A 15702-nucleotide genomic window follows, 5' to 3' on the forward strand; every position below is an offset into this window, starting at 1 on the left:
ATTGATAAATGTGAGAAATACGAATCTATTGAAGTACTTACCTGCAACTTGAATCTTGTAAGTAACATGTTGCCTTCCCTGCACATGGTTTTGTGTTGACACACTTAATTACACATTTAATGCAGTTTAATTTGGTATACATTTAGGTTAACTGTGTCTATCTTTTACTTTATAGGGATTGAAAGGACCATGGTTTTTGTGAAAACAAAAAAAAGAGCTGATTACCTAACAACTCTTCTTTGTCAAGAGAATGTATTGGCGACTAGTATTCATGGGTGAGACCATCAGTTAAACGAAAGATTTTTGATGTTGAAAGTTTACATTGGTGTATTTTATCATAGTGGTATTTATAGCATGGCACTTAAAAAAAGAATTGTGCTGCGGTTGGTAAAATCAATACTCTGTGTTCTGAAAAAGTAAAAGGACTGGCAAGATTAGCTGAGTTTACTGGTAAAAAGCAAGGTGCAATCTTAAAGGAAAGTGTCCAGTGGAAGAGAGACTAACCAAGAAGAGTTACTCAGGCATATTTCAAATGAGGAATTGATAGCTGAATGAAGGGAGAACTCAAAAGGTAAAAGATTAACATGATAACTGATGGGAAATTATAAACTTGGTATCTGATAGAGACTTCTAGTTGCAGGTTTCTTTCCTTTGATTTTCTCCAGGCGCCAGCTTGATCCAGAGAATTTTTTGACCAGTACCCTTGTGTGCCAGTTGATGGTGTTGATCGGCTGCACGTCTGGTGTCCGTGCCGGAAATTGGCAAACATCCTATATAGGCGCCCTTCCGGCGCACAGACGGTCGTCTGTTCTTTTCTTTTAGTGCCAGTTACCACTGATCTGAAGAGAGCTGCCCCTCAGTCACTTTTTGACTGCCCTTTTTTCAACTTTTTATCCAAAATATTTTGAGTTTTCTACTCCTGGTGCATCGAGGATGTCAACAAGGAAGGACAGGTTTTAACCCTGTGGGTATTGTCATTGGATGGCATCGGTGACTGATCCACACCACATGCGTCTTTGGTGCCTGGAGTGCTACCACATCCAAAATACGTGCTTCAAGTGTTGGGTCATGCATTCGAAGACATTGAGGTCGCAGAGTCCTCCATCGTCATCATCCCATTCCAAGTCCTCAGGTAAGTCGCGTTTTAAAATTTTTAAAAAAATGTTTATTTAGTTTTTGTTTTTTTGGGTCTGTCAGCTGACGTGGGAGTGTTGGCGCTCTAGGCCTCATTTCGAGGAGCCGGGTCCACCTCCACAACCCTGAGTTTCCAGGGGCCAGAGTTACCGTTGTCCATATTTCATAGGGGGCCAGGCGCATCATTTTTGGCCAGCCCGCCTCTGCTGGAGCGTCTTTAAGCCCTGTGTAAGGAAATGCCTCCTTAGCATGGTTATCTCCTGACATTTTGCCTTTTGTTGATACCAGTTATGATTGAAAGTGGGCTGGGACACTGCTAACCAGGCCCCAGCACCAGTGTTCGTTCCCTAAACTGTACCTTTGTCTCCACAATTGGCACAACCCTGGCACTCAGGTAAGTCCCTTGTAACTGGTACCCCTGGTAACAAGGGCCCTGATGCCAGGGAAGGTCTCTAAGGGCTGCAGCATGTCTTATGCCACCCTGGGGACCCCTCACTCAGCACAAGCACACCGCCTCACAGCTTGTGTTTGCTGGTGGGGAGAAAATGACTAAGTCGATATGGCACTCCCCTCAGGGTACCATGCCAACCTCACACTGCCTATGGCATAGATAAGTCACCCCTCTAGCAGGCCTTACAGCACTAAGGCAGGGTGCACTATACCACAGGTGAGGGCATAGGTGCATGAGCACTATGCCCCTACAGTGTCTAAGCAAAACGTTAGACATTGTAAGTGCAGGGTACCCATAAGAGTATATGGTCTGGGAGTCTGTCATACACGATCTCCACAGCACCATAATGGCTACACTGAAAACTGGGAAATTTGGTATCAAACTTCTCAGCACAATAAATGCACACTGATGCCAGTGTACATTTTATTGTGAAATCGACCCAGAGGGCATCTTAGAGATGCCCCCTGAAAACATACCCGACTTCCAGTGTGGGCTGACTAGTTTTACCAGCCTGCCACACACCAGACATGTTGCTGGCCACATGGAGAGAGTGCCTTTGTCACTCTGTGCCCAGGAACAAAGCCTGTACTGAGTGGAGGTGCTTCTCACCTCCCCCTGCAGGAACTGTAACACCTGGTGGTGAGCCTCAAAGGCTCACCCCCTTTGTTACAGCGTCACAGGGCATCCCAGCTAGTGGAGATGCCCGCCCCTCCGGCCACTACCCCCACGTTTGGCAGCAAGGCCGGAGGAAATAATGAGAAAAACAAGGAGTAGTCACTGGCTAGTCAGGACAACCCCTAAGGTGTCCTGAGCTGAGCTGAGATGACTCTGACTTTGGATTCCCCCAATAGGATTAGGGATGTGACTCCCTCCCCACCGGGAGGAGGCACAAAGAGGGTGTAGCCACCCTCAGGGCTAGTAGCCATTGGCTACTACCCTCCCAGACCTAAACACCCCCCTAAATTGAGTATTTAGGGGCTCCCAGAACCGAGGAAGATAGATTCCTGCAACCTGAAGACGAGGAAGGACTGCTGACCTAAAGCCCTGCCGAGAAGACAGAGACACCAACTGCTTTGCCCCCAGCCCTACCGGCCTGTCTCCCCACTTCGAGAAAAACTGCAACGGTGACGCGTCCCCCAGGGTCCAGCGACCTCTGAAGCCTCAGAGGACTACCCTGCATCTAAAAGGACCTAGAAACTCCAGAGGACAGCGGCCCTGTTCTACCAAATTGCAACTTTGCAACAAAGAAGCAACTTTAAAGACCTCACGTTTCCCGCTGGAAGTGTGAGACTTTCCACTCTGCACCCGACGCCCCCGGCTCGACCTGCTGAAAACTAACTCTACAGGGAGGACCCCCCGCCGACTGCGAGCCCGTGAGTAGCCAGAGTTGACCCCCTGAGCCCCCACAGCGACGCCTGCAGAGGAAATCCGGAGGCTCCCCCTGACCGCGACTGCCTGCTTCAAGGAACCCGACGCCTGGAAACCACACTGCACCCGCAGCCCCCAGGACCTGAAGGAACCGAACTCCAGTGCAGGAGTGACCCCCAGGAGACCCTCTGCCTGGCCCAGGTGGTGGCTACCCCGATGAGTCCCCCCTGTGCCTGCCTGCATCGTTGAAGAGACCCCTGGGTCTCCCCATTGATTCGTATTGAAAACCTGACGCCTGTTTGCACTCTGCACCCGGCCGCCCCTGTGCCGCATAGGGTGTACTTACTGTGCCTGCTTGTGTCCCCGCCCAGTGCCCTACAATACCCACCTGGTCTGCCCTCCGAAGTCGCCTGTACTTATCTGCTGGCAGACTGGAACTGGGGCACCCCTATTTCCATTGAAGCCTATGTGTTTTGGGCACCCCACTTTGACCTCTGCACCTGACCAGCTGCTGGTGTGGTACCTTTGGGATTGCCTTGAACCCCCAACGGTGGGCTACCTTGGACCCAACTTTGAACCCTGTAAGTGTTTTACTTACTTATAAACCTAACATTTACTTACCTCCCCAGGAACTGTTGATTTTTGCACCGTGTCCACTTTTAAAATAGCTTATTGCCATTTTTGCCAAAACTGTACATGCTATTGTGATAATTCAAAGTTCCTAAAGTACCTAAGTGAAATACCTTTCATTTAAAGTATTGTTTGTAAATCTTGAACCTGTGGTTCCTAAAATAAACTAAGAAAATATATTTTTTAATATAAAAACCTTTTGGCCTGGAATTGTCTTTGAGTGTGTGTTCCTCATGTATTGCCTGTGTGTGTACAACAAATGCTTAACACTACCCTCTGATAAGCCTACTGCTCGACCACACTACCATAAAATAGAGCATTAGAATTATCTCTTTTTGCCACTATATTACCTCTAAGGGGAACCCTTGGACTCTGTCCACACTATTTCTTACTTTGAAATAGTATATACAGAGCCAACTTCCTACACACTACATATAGGTCAATACCTATATGTAGCGTCACAATTGTAACTCCAAACATGGCCATGTAACATGTCTAGGATCATGTAATTGTCACCCCAGTACCATTCTGGTATTGAGGGGACAATTCCATGCATCCCCGGGTCTCCAGCATAGAGCCCGGGTACTGCCAAACTAACTCCCCGGGGTTTTCTTTGCGGCTACCGCTGCTGCCAACCCTCAGACAGGTTTCTGCCCCCCCTGGGGCCTGGGCAGCCCAGTCCCAGGAGGGCAGAACAAAGGATTTCCTCTGAGAGAGGGTGTTACACCCTCTCCCTTTGGCAATAGGTGTGAAGGGCCTGGGAGGAGTAGCCTCTCCTGGCCTCTGGAAATGCTTAGAAGGGCACAGATGGTGCCCTCCTTGCATAAGCCAGTCTACACTGGTTCAGGGATCCCCCAGCCCTACTCTGGCGCGAAACTGGACAAAGGAAAGGGGAGTGACAACTCCCCTGACCAGCAACTCCCAGGGGAGGTCCCCAGAGCTCCTCCAGTGTGTCCCAGACCTCTGCCATCTTGGATGCAGAGGTGTGAAGGCACAATGAACAGCTCTTTGTGGTGAGTGCCAGCAGCTGACGTCAGAGACCCCTCCTGATAGGTGCTTACCTTTCTCTGTAGTCAATCCTCCTCTGAGGGCTATTTAGGGTCTCTCCTGTGGGTATCACCAGAGTTCCTCTGCACTTCCCTCTTCGACTTCTGCCAAGGATCGACCGCTGACTGCTCCAGGACGCCTGCAAAACCGCAACAAAGTAGCAAGAAGACTACCAGCAACATTGTAGCACCTCATCCTGCCGGCTTCGTCGACTGTTTCCTGGTGGTGCATGCTCTGAGGGCTGACTGCCTTCACCCTGCACTGGAAGCCAAGAAGAAATCACCCGTGGGTCGACGGAATCTTTCCCCTGCCAACGCAGGCACCAAACTTCTGCATCACCAGTCCTCTGGGTCCCCTCTCATCCTGACGAGCGTGGTCCCTGGAACATAGGAGCTGGGTCCAAGTGTCCCCGACAGTCCAGTGGCCCTTCTGTCCCAATTTGGTGGAGGTAAGTCCTTGCCTCCCCACGCCAGACAGTAATCCTGTGTACTGCGTGAACTGCAGCTGCTAGGGCTTCTGTGCACTTTTGCAAGACTTCCTTTGTGCACAGCCTAGCCTAGGCCGCAGCACTCCGTCCTGCATTGCCCAACCTGCTGAGTTGGACTCCGACTTCGTGGGACTCCCTTTTGTTGTGCTGAGTCGACCGCCGTGCTCAGAGCTTCAGAACGCCTCTTCAGGTGCTTTTGCGGGTGCTGCCTGCTTCTGCGTGGGCTCTCTGTGTTGCTGAGCGCCCCCTCTGTCTCCTCCTCCAAGGGGCGACCTCCTAGTCTTTCCTGGGCCCTGGCAGCACCCAAAACCTTCAACTGCGACTTTTACAGCTAGCAATGCTCGTTTGTGGTCTTTCTGCGTGGAAACAACTCTGCATCCTCCAGCACGCCGTGGGACATCTTCTGACCAAAGGAGAAGTTCCTGGCACCTTCTGTTGTTGCAGAATCTTTGGCTTCTTCCACCCGGAGGCAGCCCTTTTGCACCTTCATCTGCGGTTTAGTGGGCTCCTGACCCCCCTCCCCGAACACTTGTGTGACTCTTGGACTTGGTCCCCTTTCTTTACAGGTCCTGAGGTCCAGGAATCCATCTTCAGTGATTTGCAGTCAGTTGTTGTCCCTGCAGAATCCCCTAACTCGACTTTACTGTCTTTCTGGGGTAGTAGGGTAACATTACTCCTACTTTTCAGGGTCTTGGGGTGGGGTATCTTGGACACCCTTAGTGTTTTCTTACACTCCCAGCGACCCACTACACTAGGCCTGGGGTCCATTTGTAGTTCGCATTCCACTTTTGGAGTATACGGTTTGTGTTGCCCCTAGGCCTATTTTTCCCTATTGCATTCTATTGTGTTCTACAGTGTTTGCACTACTTTTCTAATTGTTCACTTACCTGATTTGGTTTGTATGTGTATATTTTGTGTATTTTACTTACCTCCTAAGGGAGTGTATCCTCTGAGATACTTTTGGCATATTGGGCCTGATTAGAACTTTGGAGGAGGTGTCAATCCGTCCCAAATGTGACGGATATACCACCAGCCGTATTACGAGTTCCATAGGATATAATGGACTCGTAATACGGCTGGTGGTATATCCGTCACTTTACCGTCACTTTTGGGACGGATTAACACCTCCTCCAAAATTGTAATCAGTCCCAATGTCACTAAAATAAAGTACCTTTATTTTTAGTAACTCTGAGTATTGTGTTTTCTTACGATATGGGGCTTAGTGATATAAGTGGTATGGTAGGAGCTTTGCATGTCTCCTAGTTCAGCCTAAGCTGCTCCCCTATAGCTACCTCTATCAGCCTAAGCTGCTAGAACACCTCTAATCTACTAATAAGGGATAACTGGACCTGGCACAAGGTGTAAGTACGACAAGGCACCCACTATAAGCCAGGCCAGCCTCCTACAGCCATCTAGTGACACTGGTAGTGGGAGTGGGTCACACACTAGTAGGGCACCTTTCACTCCTAAAGGCCAGGTTAGTAGAGTCCAGCCAGTTAGGGACAGGTCTCACTCTGCCAATTCCCACATTTCTTCTGTGTCTCAGAATTCCCAAGCCTCCCACCCTGAGAATAACATTATGGAAAGGGAACTCAGAAAGCTGAGGTTGGAAGAGGCCAGACTGAAGCTAAAACAGCAGCAGCTGGCCTCAGGCAGGGAATCTCTGGATGTAGGGATGGAAAGGCAGAGGTTGGGGTTAGTTCCCCATGGTGGCAGCAGCAGTGTTTTTGATAACAATCCTGTGAGAGAACAAGATTCCAGAAACCTGCATAAGATAGTCCCCTCTTACGAGAAGGGGGATTACGTTAACAAGTGGTCTGCTGCACTTGAGAGGGGTTGTATGGTACATTTGGTCCCTCAAAGGCAGTGGGCTGCTATCTTGTGGCTATCTTTCACTGGAAAGGGTAGGGATAGGCTCCATACTGTCAGAGACAGTGATGCTAAAAATTAAAAAGTTTTGAAAGATGCACTCTTGGATGGATTTGGCTTAACCACTGAACAATACAGGATTAATTTCAGAGACACCAGAAAAGAGTCCTCTCAAGACTGGACAGACTTTGTAGACTGTTCAGTGAAGGCCTCGGAGGGTTGGTTACATGGCAGTAGAGTATCTGACTATGAAAGCCTGTATAATCTTATTCTGAGAGAGCATATTTTGAACAATTGTGTGTCTGATTTGTTGCACCAGTACTTGGTAGACTCAGATCTGACCTCTCCCCAAGAAGTGGGAAAGAAGGCAGACAAATGGGTCAGAACAAGAGTGAACAGAAAAGTTAGTACGGGGTGACGAGGATGGCAAGAAGAAGGATGGTAAGTCTTCTGACACGGGGGGGACAAAGATAAAAAACATCCTGAGTCTTCATCAGGCCCACAAAAATCCTCTGGGGGTGGTGGGTCCAAATCCTCTTCCCACAATCAAAAGAAGCCATGGTGTTATTTATGTAAAGTAAAAGGCCATTGGGCAAGTGATTCCACTTGTCCAAAGAAAAACACCAAGGCTCCCACCACCACAACCCCTGCTGCAAATTCTAGTGCCCCTAGTAATAGCAGTGGTGGTGGGAAATCTACTACTAATAGCCAATCCAAGGGTGTAGCCGGGCTCACCATTGGTAGTGTATTTGGGGTTGGTCTTGTTAGGGAGACCACAGAGGCTGTTTTAGTCTCTGATGGTGGCATTGACTTTGCCACCTTGGCTGCTTGTCCCCTTAATATGAGTAAGTACAAGCAACTTCCCCTAATAAATGGTGTTGAGGTTGAGGCCTACAGGGACACAGGAGCCAGTGTAACTATGGTGATAGAGAAACTGGTTCACCCTGATCAACACCCACTTGGTCAGCAGTACCAAGTGACTGATACTTACAATAACACACTTAGCCACCCCATGGCTGTTGTGAATCTCAACTTGGGGGGTAGGGGGGTTACTGGTCCAAAGAAAGTTGTGGTAGACACTGAATTACCTGTATATTGCTTACTAGGCAATGATTTGGGGACATCAGCTTGGGCTGAAGTGGAGTTGGAGGCTCATGCAGCAATGCTGGGCATTCCTGGGCATATTTTTGCTTTGACAAGGGCTCAGGCCAAAAAGCAAAAAGGACAGGGAAACGTGGATCCTGGAACAGTGGACCAAGTGCTCCCAAAAGCTAGGGGTAGAAAGGGTAAATCCTTGCCCACTATCACTCTATCTCCAGAAGATTCCCCTTTTGAGGAAGAGGAATCCTCTCCCTGTGCAGAACCTACACCTGATGAGCTGGCTGCAGACACTGCTGAGCTTTTGGGTGAGGGGGGCCTGCTAGGGAAGAGGTGAGTGTGGCACAGCAGACCTTTCCCACACTAGAGGATTTGAGACAGCAAGCTGTCAAACACCAGAATGGGGATGTCCGTGATAGCCATAAGGTGTATTGGGAATACACTCAATACACAACGAGAGAGTATGTGGGAGAGAGGGGGAAGGAAAAAGGAGAACACAACCGTACTCTGCTCCCAAAATAACTACAACAACTCGGAAAGGAGTATGGGGTTCTTTTATTATAACGAGGGATGGATCAATGGTGCATCAATTGTGACACCAGATCCCTTGTGGTCCTCAATTGGAGGCGGGGTATCAGTATGCTGTGGTACTGCAGAGGGTCTGATGGATCCGAGGAGCGGCGTCAGGCTTCGACGTCTGCTGAAGCCATGTCGACGCCGAGGATAGAGGAGAGATTACATTTGAGGAGGCTTGCTCTTCGCCTCCTTGAGGAACAAGAATATCGGAGACAGGCATTAGAGGAAGGAGAGATTGAGGAATCTCGAGAAGATCTCCATGGGTTAGACACGGCTAGTGGTCTGGACACCTCTCCAGAATGGGACTTGTCATCGCCTGGAGAGTATACGGATGAGGCTGCAACATTTCATTCAGTCATCAGGAAAGCAGCTGACTTTTTAGACCTCCCTTTGCCGGTGTCTGAGCCTAAGCCGAACATTTTAACGTAAGTGTTGCATCCTGTTTAACTACTGCAGAGCCACTTCTGCCTTTTAATGAGGCTCTGTTGGATCCGATCATGAAAATTTGGAAGAAGCCGGTGTCATCTTCGGCGGTGAACAGATCTGTGGCTCGAAGATATCGAGTGGCTCCTGCTGACCCAGGCTTCCTCTCCAGGCACCCAACTCCTGAAAGCCTAGTGGTTCAGGCTTCATGTTCAGCCCAGTCTGCCCCAGGATCATTTCCAGCTGTGCCCTCGGATAGCGACTCTAAGCAAATGGACATTTAATCAAAAAAGGCTTTTTCATCATGTAGCATGGCTTTAAAATCCACTAATGCTACCTGTATTTTAGGAAGATACATTTACGCCCTGATGGACGAAATTAAGTCGTCTTATACTGAGGTGCCCCAAGAGGTTATGAGCCTAGTTTCTGATGCTCAAGTAGCGGCAACCCAAGTTATTCAATCTGGACTAGATACGACTGACTCTGTAGCCAGGGCTATGGGTACTGCTGTTGCTACAAGGAGGCAAGCCTGGCTTCGTAGCTCTGTTTTCTCATCCGATGTACTGTCAACCCTCTTGGACCTTCCTTTCGATGGCGATAAACTTTTCGGCTCCAAGGCGGACTCGGCTCTAGAGAGGTTTAAGGAGAGTAGGGCCACTGCAAAGTCTTTAGGCTTGCAGGCCTCCTCTTCTGTTTCCTCCAGAATTTTTAGGAGGTTTCGAGGATTTGGTCGTGGTTCCTCTTCCTCCTTTCGAGGGAGATTCCAGCAACAACCCGCCTCTGCTCTCTCCTATAGATCTTACAGAGGGAGGGCTAGGGTCCGGACCAGAGGAGCCGCCCAGCAGCACTCTGCCTCTTCCTCTGGAGGGGTGCAGCATGGAAAGCAGCCTTAGCCTTCCACCAATTCCTTCTCACACCACTCCTGTAGGGGGGAGGTTATTGAACTTTCTCCACAAGTGGGAGGTTATAACATCAGACTCCTGGGTCACCAGCATTGTCGGGAAAGGCTATGCCCTTCCCTTTCAGGAGTTTCCTCCCCCCATCCCGCCCCGCCCATCCTACTGTTCAGAAGAGCATCTCCTGTTACTAGAACAGGAGGTTCAAGTCCTCCTTTCAAAAGGTACAGTGGAGTTGGTTCCAGAGCAGGAGAGGGGTCAGGGTTGTTATTCAAGATACTTCCTGATTCCCCAGAAAGAAGGATGGTCGTTTGAGGCCAATCCTGGACCTGAGGATCTTGAATTGGTTCCTCAAACAGGAGAAGTTCAAGATGCTGACCCTAGCTCAGGTGCTTTTGGCGCTGAACGATGGAGACTGGATGGTGTCTGTCGACTTACAGGATGCTTACTTTCATATCCCCATACTCAAGTCGCACAGGAAGTATCTCCGGTTTGTAGTGGGGTCGCAGCACTATCAGTTTGCGGTCCTTCCATTTGGTCTTACTTCAGCACCCCGAGTCTTCACAAAGGTGATGTCGGTGGTTGCGGCAGAGCTCAGGAGGAAGGGGATAGCAGTATTCCCATACCTGGACGACTGGTTGATCAAAGCCAAGTCTCCGGAGCTCGTGTTGCATCACCTTCAGTCGACAACCCAGTTGTTGTTCGACCTGGGTTTTTCAGTGAATGTGCCTAAATCTCACCTAGAGCCCTCTCAGCGCCTCCTGTTCATAGGGGCAGTACTGGATACAACATTGAGTCGCGCCTTTCCTCCGCCTCAGCGGATTCAGGACATTCAGGCGTTGGTTCCAGTGTTTCAAAGTGGAGCGGTCATTCTGGTCCTCAAGGTCCTACACCTGCTCGGTCTGTTTGCTTCTTGCATTCTGCTGGTCACTCACGCTCGCTGGCACATGAGGGCTCTTCAGTGGTGCCTCCGAAAGCAGTGGTCTCAGCACAAAGGAGATCTCGAGGGTTCGGTGAAGATATCCAGAGATGCTGCCACGGATTTAAAATGGTGGATTGCGGACGGCAATCTTTCCCGAGGAAGGCCGTTCTCGCAAGCTCCGCCTGTGGCCGCAGTAATGACGGATGCTTCCACTCTAGGGTGGGGAGCTCATCTGGGGGATCTGGAGATCAAAGGTCTTTGGTCTCCAGTAGAACAGATGTTTCATATAAATCTGTTGGAGTTGCGGGCTGTATGTCTTGCACTCAAGGCCTTCCTCCCATCCCGTCGCGTTCAGTCAGGTTCAGGTCCTGACGGACAATACTACCGCGATGTGGTATATAAACAAACAGGGAGGTGTAGGGTCATATCTTCTCTGCAGAGAAGCTCTACGGCTTTGGTCCTGGGCAAAGGACCATCAGATTTGCTTGGTAGCAAATCATCTGGCCGGAGTCTTGAACGTGCGTGCGGACACTCTGTCGTCATTTCTTGACCGATCACGAGTGGCGTCTCCATCCGGATCAAGTCCGTCTAATCTTCCAGATGTGGGGGTTTCCTCGGATAGATCTGTTTGCCACTCAGGAGAACTCGCACTGCCCGTTATTCTGCAGCCTCCAGTATCCGGTACAAGGAGCGTTGGGGGATGCGTTTCAGATGACCTGGTGCGACCAGTTGCTTTACGCGTCCGTCCCCCCCCCCCCATACCCTTGATTCCTCGAGCTTGAGGAAAATTCACCAAGACCGGGCCCAAGTCATCTTAATAGCTCCGGATTGGCCAAGGAGGGTATGGTACACGGACCTTCTCCACCTCTCACTGTGCCCTCCGCTCCGTCTCCCTATCAGGGCAGACCTCCTCTCGCAGGGGCAGGTTTTACACCCCCACCTCCAGAGCCTGCACCTTCATGCCTGGAGATTGAACGGGGCAACCTGAGTTCCTTTTCTCTCCCGCTTGACGTAGTGGATGTTATCTTATTGGCCAGGCGACACTCCACTAAATCTATCTACGCTAATAGGGGGGCTAAATTTGTGAATTGGTGTGGAGAGAAGCAAATTGACCCCTTACGTGCCCACTTATCGGATATCTTGTCTTTTGCGTTGTCTCTGGCACAGAGGGGTTGTGCAGTGGCTACAGTCAAGGGATATTTATCTGCCCTGTCAGCCTTTCTGTGTCTTCCTGACCAGCCTTCTCTATTCAAATCCCCTATAGTACTTAGATTTTTAAAAGGTCTCATTACCAAATTTCCTCCCACTCTTTTCATTATGCCTCAGTGGGATCTAAACCTAGTCTTGGCTTTTCTTATGGGTTCACCGTTTGAGCCTATGCATTCTTGCCCTTTAAGGTTATTGGTTCTAAAGACTGTTTTCCTTGTTGCAATTACTTCTGCAAGAAGAGTGAGTGAGCTGCAGGCTCTATCTGTTAAACCCCCTTACACATCTTTTTATGGGGATAAGGTGATGAGGACCAAGGCTGCTTTCCTACCGAAGGTTGTTTCACCCTTTCATATGGCCCAAACGATTACTCTTTCCTCGTTTTATCCTCCACCTCATCCTTCGAAAGAAGAAGAAAGACTACACCGCTTAGACCCGAGGAGAGCGCTAAGCTTCTATGTGAACAGAACGAAGGATTTCAGGTTGGAGGTTCAACTTTTCATCAGGTACGTGGAAAAGAGGAGAGGAAGGGCAGTCCACAAGAGAACTCTCTCCAGATGGGTCATTCTTTGCATTAAACTATGTTACTCTCTAGCAAAGAAGGAACCCCCTGATGGTATAAGAGCTCATTCCACCAGAGCTACGTCGGCCTCTTCGGCCTTGGCTAGGGGTGTTCCTGTGGTCGACATCTGCAAGGCCACAACTTGGTCATCCCTCCATACTTTTGCGAAGCATTACTGCTTGGATTCTGAGGTTAGGAGGGATGGCCATTTTGCACGGTCAGTGCTGCAGGATTTCTTGGTTTGACCATTCAGGCACCCTCCACCGAGTGCGGTACTGCTTTGGGACTCTATTCAATAGGTGAGGAATCCACAGGTAGTTGTATCCATCAGAAGAACGAGTTACTTACCTTCGGTAACGACTTTTCTGGTGGATACATTAGCTACCTGTGGATTCCTCACGGTCCCACCCGCCTCCCTGTTGCCTGTCTGGTCTAACCAAGTTGTTCTTGGGTGTGCTCCTCTTGGTATTTGAGGGCTTGTACATATACTGTATATATATATATATATATATTTATGTATTTATTTATTTGTTTATTTTAAAAAGAAAAAGAAAAGATCTTGAATTTTTGGAATGATGTGTTTATCTTCAATATTATTAAATATTGTTATTTGATTGTTTGTCTCAATGGCCTATTAGTCTCAGGCACGTAAAAAATGTTGGCACTGACGTCGGCGAGGACCTCTTATTGCCTGTATGACGTCAGACGGCGTCGCGTGGGCAATTGTGACGTCTTCGTCGACGTGCAAAAGCTAGGAAGAAGATTTCCGTTGGATGCTGGCGCAAGGGGAGTATTCAATAGGTGAGGAATCCACAGGTAGCTAATGTATCCACCAGAAAAGTTGTTACCGAAGGTAAGTAACTCGTTCATCTGGGAAGATTTTTTTTCTTCCTCCACCCTAGCATTGCGGTGCTTGAACACTACATGCTTTTTGGGCTGGTATTCCTACATGCTGTGTCATACATTTGTGCAAGTGCTGCCACAGGTCCTGGAGGAGCCCCAGGCTGTACTATTTCCCCTCCTTCCCCCAGGCAGCTGCCAATGGTAGAGAAGCAGGAAAGTTCACTATCTGTTGTGGACTGGAGATGACTGACTCCCTGGGCAGAGCGGGTTTGTTGACAGTGGCCTTAAAGGGCCTCGTCTGGTTGAGGACATTTGGCTTTTCGGTGGATGTCCAGGCTTCTTTGATGGACATACATGTAGGAAGCTGGCTCTGGATACACTATACCACAGTAAGGTATAGTGTACACAGTCCAGTGGATCCTCAGAGGCTCTACAGATGTTAAAGTAGATAATACTAATGCTCTGTTTTGTGGTAGTGTGGGTGAGCAGTTAGACTTACAAGAGGCTAGTGCCAAGCGTTTGCTGTACACACACAGTCAAGGAATAAGGCACACACTCACTGACTTGCTCCAGTACAATGTTTATGTATAAAAATATACTTTGTTACTTTATTTCTAGAACCAAAAGAATCTTTGTTGCTGGGAAGTACAGTTTCAAGAATGTATCGCTTTCAAATATCAAATGCACTTTGGTTGTAAATCAATAGTAAATATGTTTAGTTAAGGCACATTTTTCAATAACAAAAGTAGACAGTGCAAGAATCATTGAAGGCAATGCAATCCTAGGGGAGGAAAAGTAGGACAATTTACAGTTTAGTACTCGACTTAGGGACCCAGTCTTCCGGGATCAAGGTGTCCACAGGGCAAGGGGTCACCAAGAGTGCACCACCAGCAACACAGTGCCAGCCGAGTGCAGTGGTCAAAGGTGGTGTCAGGCATCCAATGGAAACTAATGGAGACTGGGGGCTCTTAGAGAGAAACAGTTTGCAGGTAAGTACCCATGGCTTCAGGACACAGTCCCCGGCGGGGTTAGATCAGCACTGGGGGAGGGCCCCAAGTCTGTACCAAACATACACCCTCAGGTGTGCAGGGGCGGCTGGATGCAGGGTGGAAACACAGCTTTGCGCGCCCAATGCAATTCATAGAGATGAAAGAGACTACAAACCCATGTTCACAAAGAGACTACAGGCTTGGTCCAGGGAGTTGGATGAAGGAGACCAGTGGCTGGACAGGTAAGCTGGGATGCCACTGGCCATTGGTGGACCGTCTGCTGTGTTCCCCAAGGCCAAGGGGCTGTGGATGCAGGGGTACCTTTTGATGTCCAGAAATCTTCACCGGAGTCGGTCGTGGTCAGGGGGGTCCTCTGGATTAAAGCTGTAGTAGTCATGTTGGTCATGAGGGGTCAACCCACTGTGGATTTGAGGTCGGAATCACCTGGGACTTCTCTAGACCGCAGGGCCACCTGGACATGGGCTGTGGGTGTTGCATGCAGAGTGGGCAAAACTTGCGGATCCGGAGGGCACTGGAGTCCTTTTTGGAGATTTCTTTTTGGACAGGGCCACTGTTCACGGCATTTCACAGTCTTTAGGGAAGGCAGGCAGTCCTCTGAAGGTTTGCAGTGGTTGCTTGGCCTTCAGAATTCCGTCTTTTGTTGCAGGAGGATTGAAGCTGCAGACAGACCAGTAGTGCTGGGGCCACGTCAATGTCGTCTAGAGTCTTCACTGTTGGTGCAGCTCTTCAGCCCTTCTTTTTTAGGTCGCCAGGAAGAGCAAGTTTCAGCAGTGCCCCTAAATACTAGATTTAGGGGCATTACAGCGGTCCGAGGGCAGTAGACAATTTCTACAGACCCTGAAGGTGGCTACACCTTTCTTGTGTCTACTTCCTTTGGCAAGGGTGCCACATTCCTAACCCAATTGGCTATCATCCTCCAAAGCATAATGGCGGATTCTGAAGAGAGGGGTTCACCTTGAGCTCTGGGCACCCTATGGTTGGTCCCAGCTGAGATGGACACTCCACGTCTTGACTAATTTTTCCACCGGACCTGCCACCAAAAAGTGGGGCTTGGTCTGGGGGGCGTATCTCTACTGGCTTCAGTGCCCTGGGTCAGCATAACAAAACGCAGGAGGAGCCTTTGAGGCTGACTGCCAAGCGTTGATGTTCCTGCAGGGGGAAATGTGAAGCACCCCCACCC

General features: G+C 49.3%; 1 protein-coding gene across 7 annotated transcripts in view; it reads left to right on the forward strand.

The window, feature by feature from the left end:
• The window catches only part of DDX4 (DEAD-box helicase 4), a 1597047-nt gene that overhangs the window by 1456980 nt on the left and 124365 nt on the right, over positions 1-15702 (forward strand). For all 7 annotated transcript variants that reach the window (XM_069222170.1, XM_069222215.1, XM_069222206.1 and 4 more), the window contains one exon: positions 176-275. In XM_069222170.1, the coding sequence (XP_069078271.1) occupies positions 176-275 (100 nt within the window). The remainder of the gene's footprint in view (positions 1-175; positions 276-15702) is intronic.

The sequence above is a fragment of the Pleurodeles waltl genome, chromosome 1_1 (assembly GCF_031143425.1).
Source record: "Pleurodeles waltl isolate 20211129_DDA chromosome 1_1, aPleWal1.hap1.20221129, whole genome shotgun sequence".
Lineage (NCBI taxonomy): Eukaryota > Metazoa > Chordata > Amphibia > Caudata > Salamandridae > Pleurodeles > Pleurodeles waltl.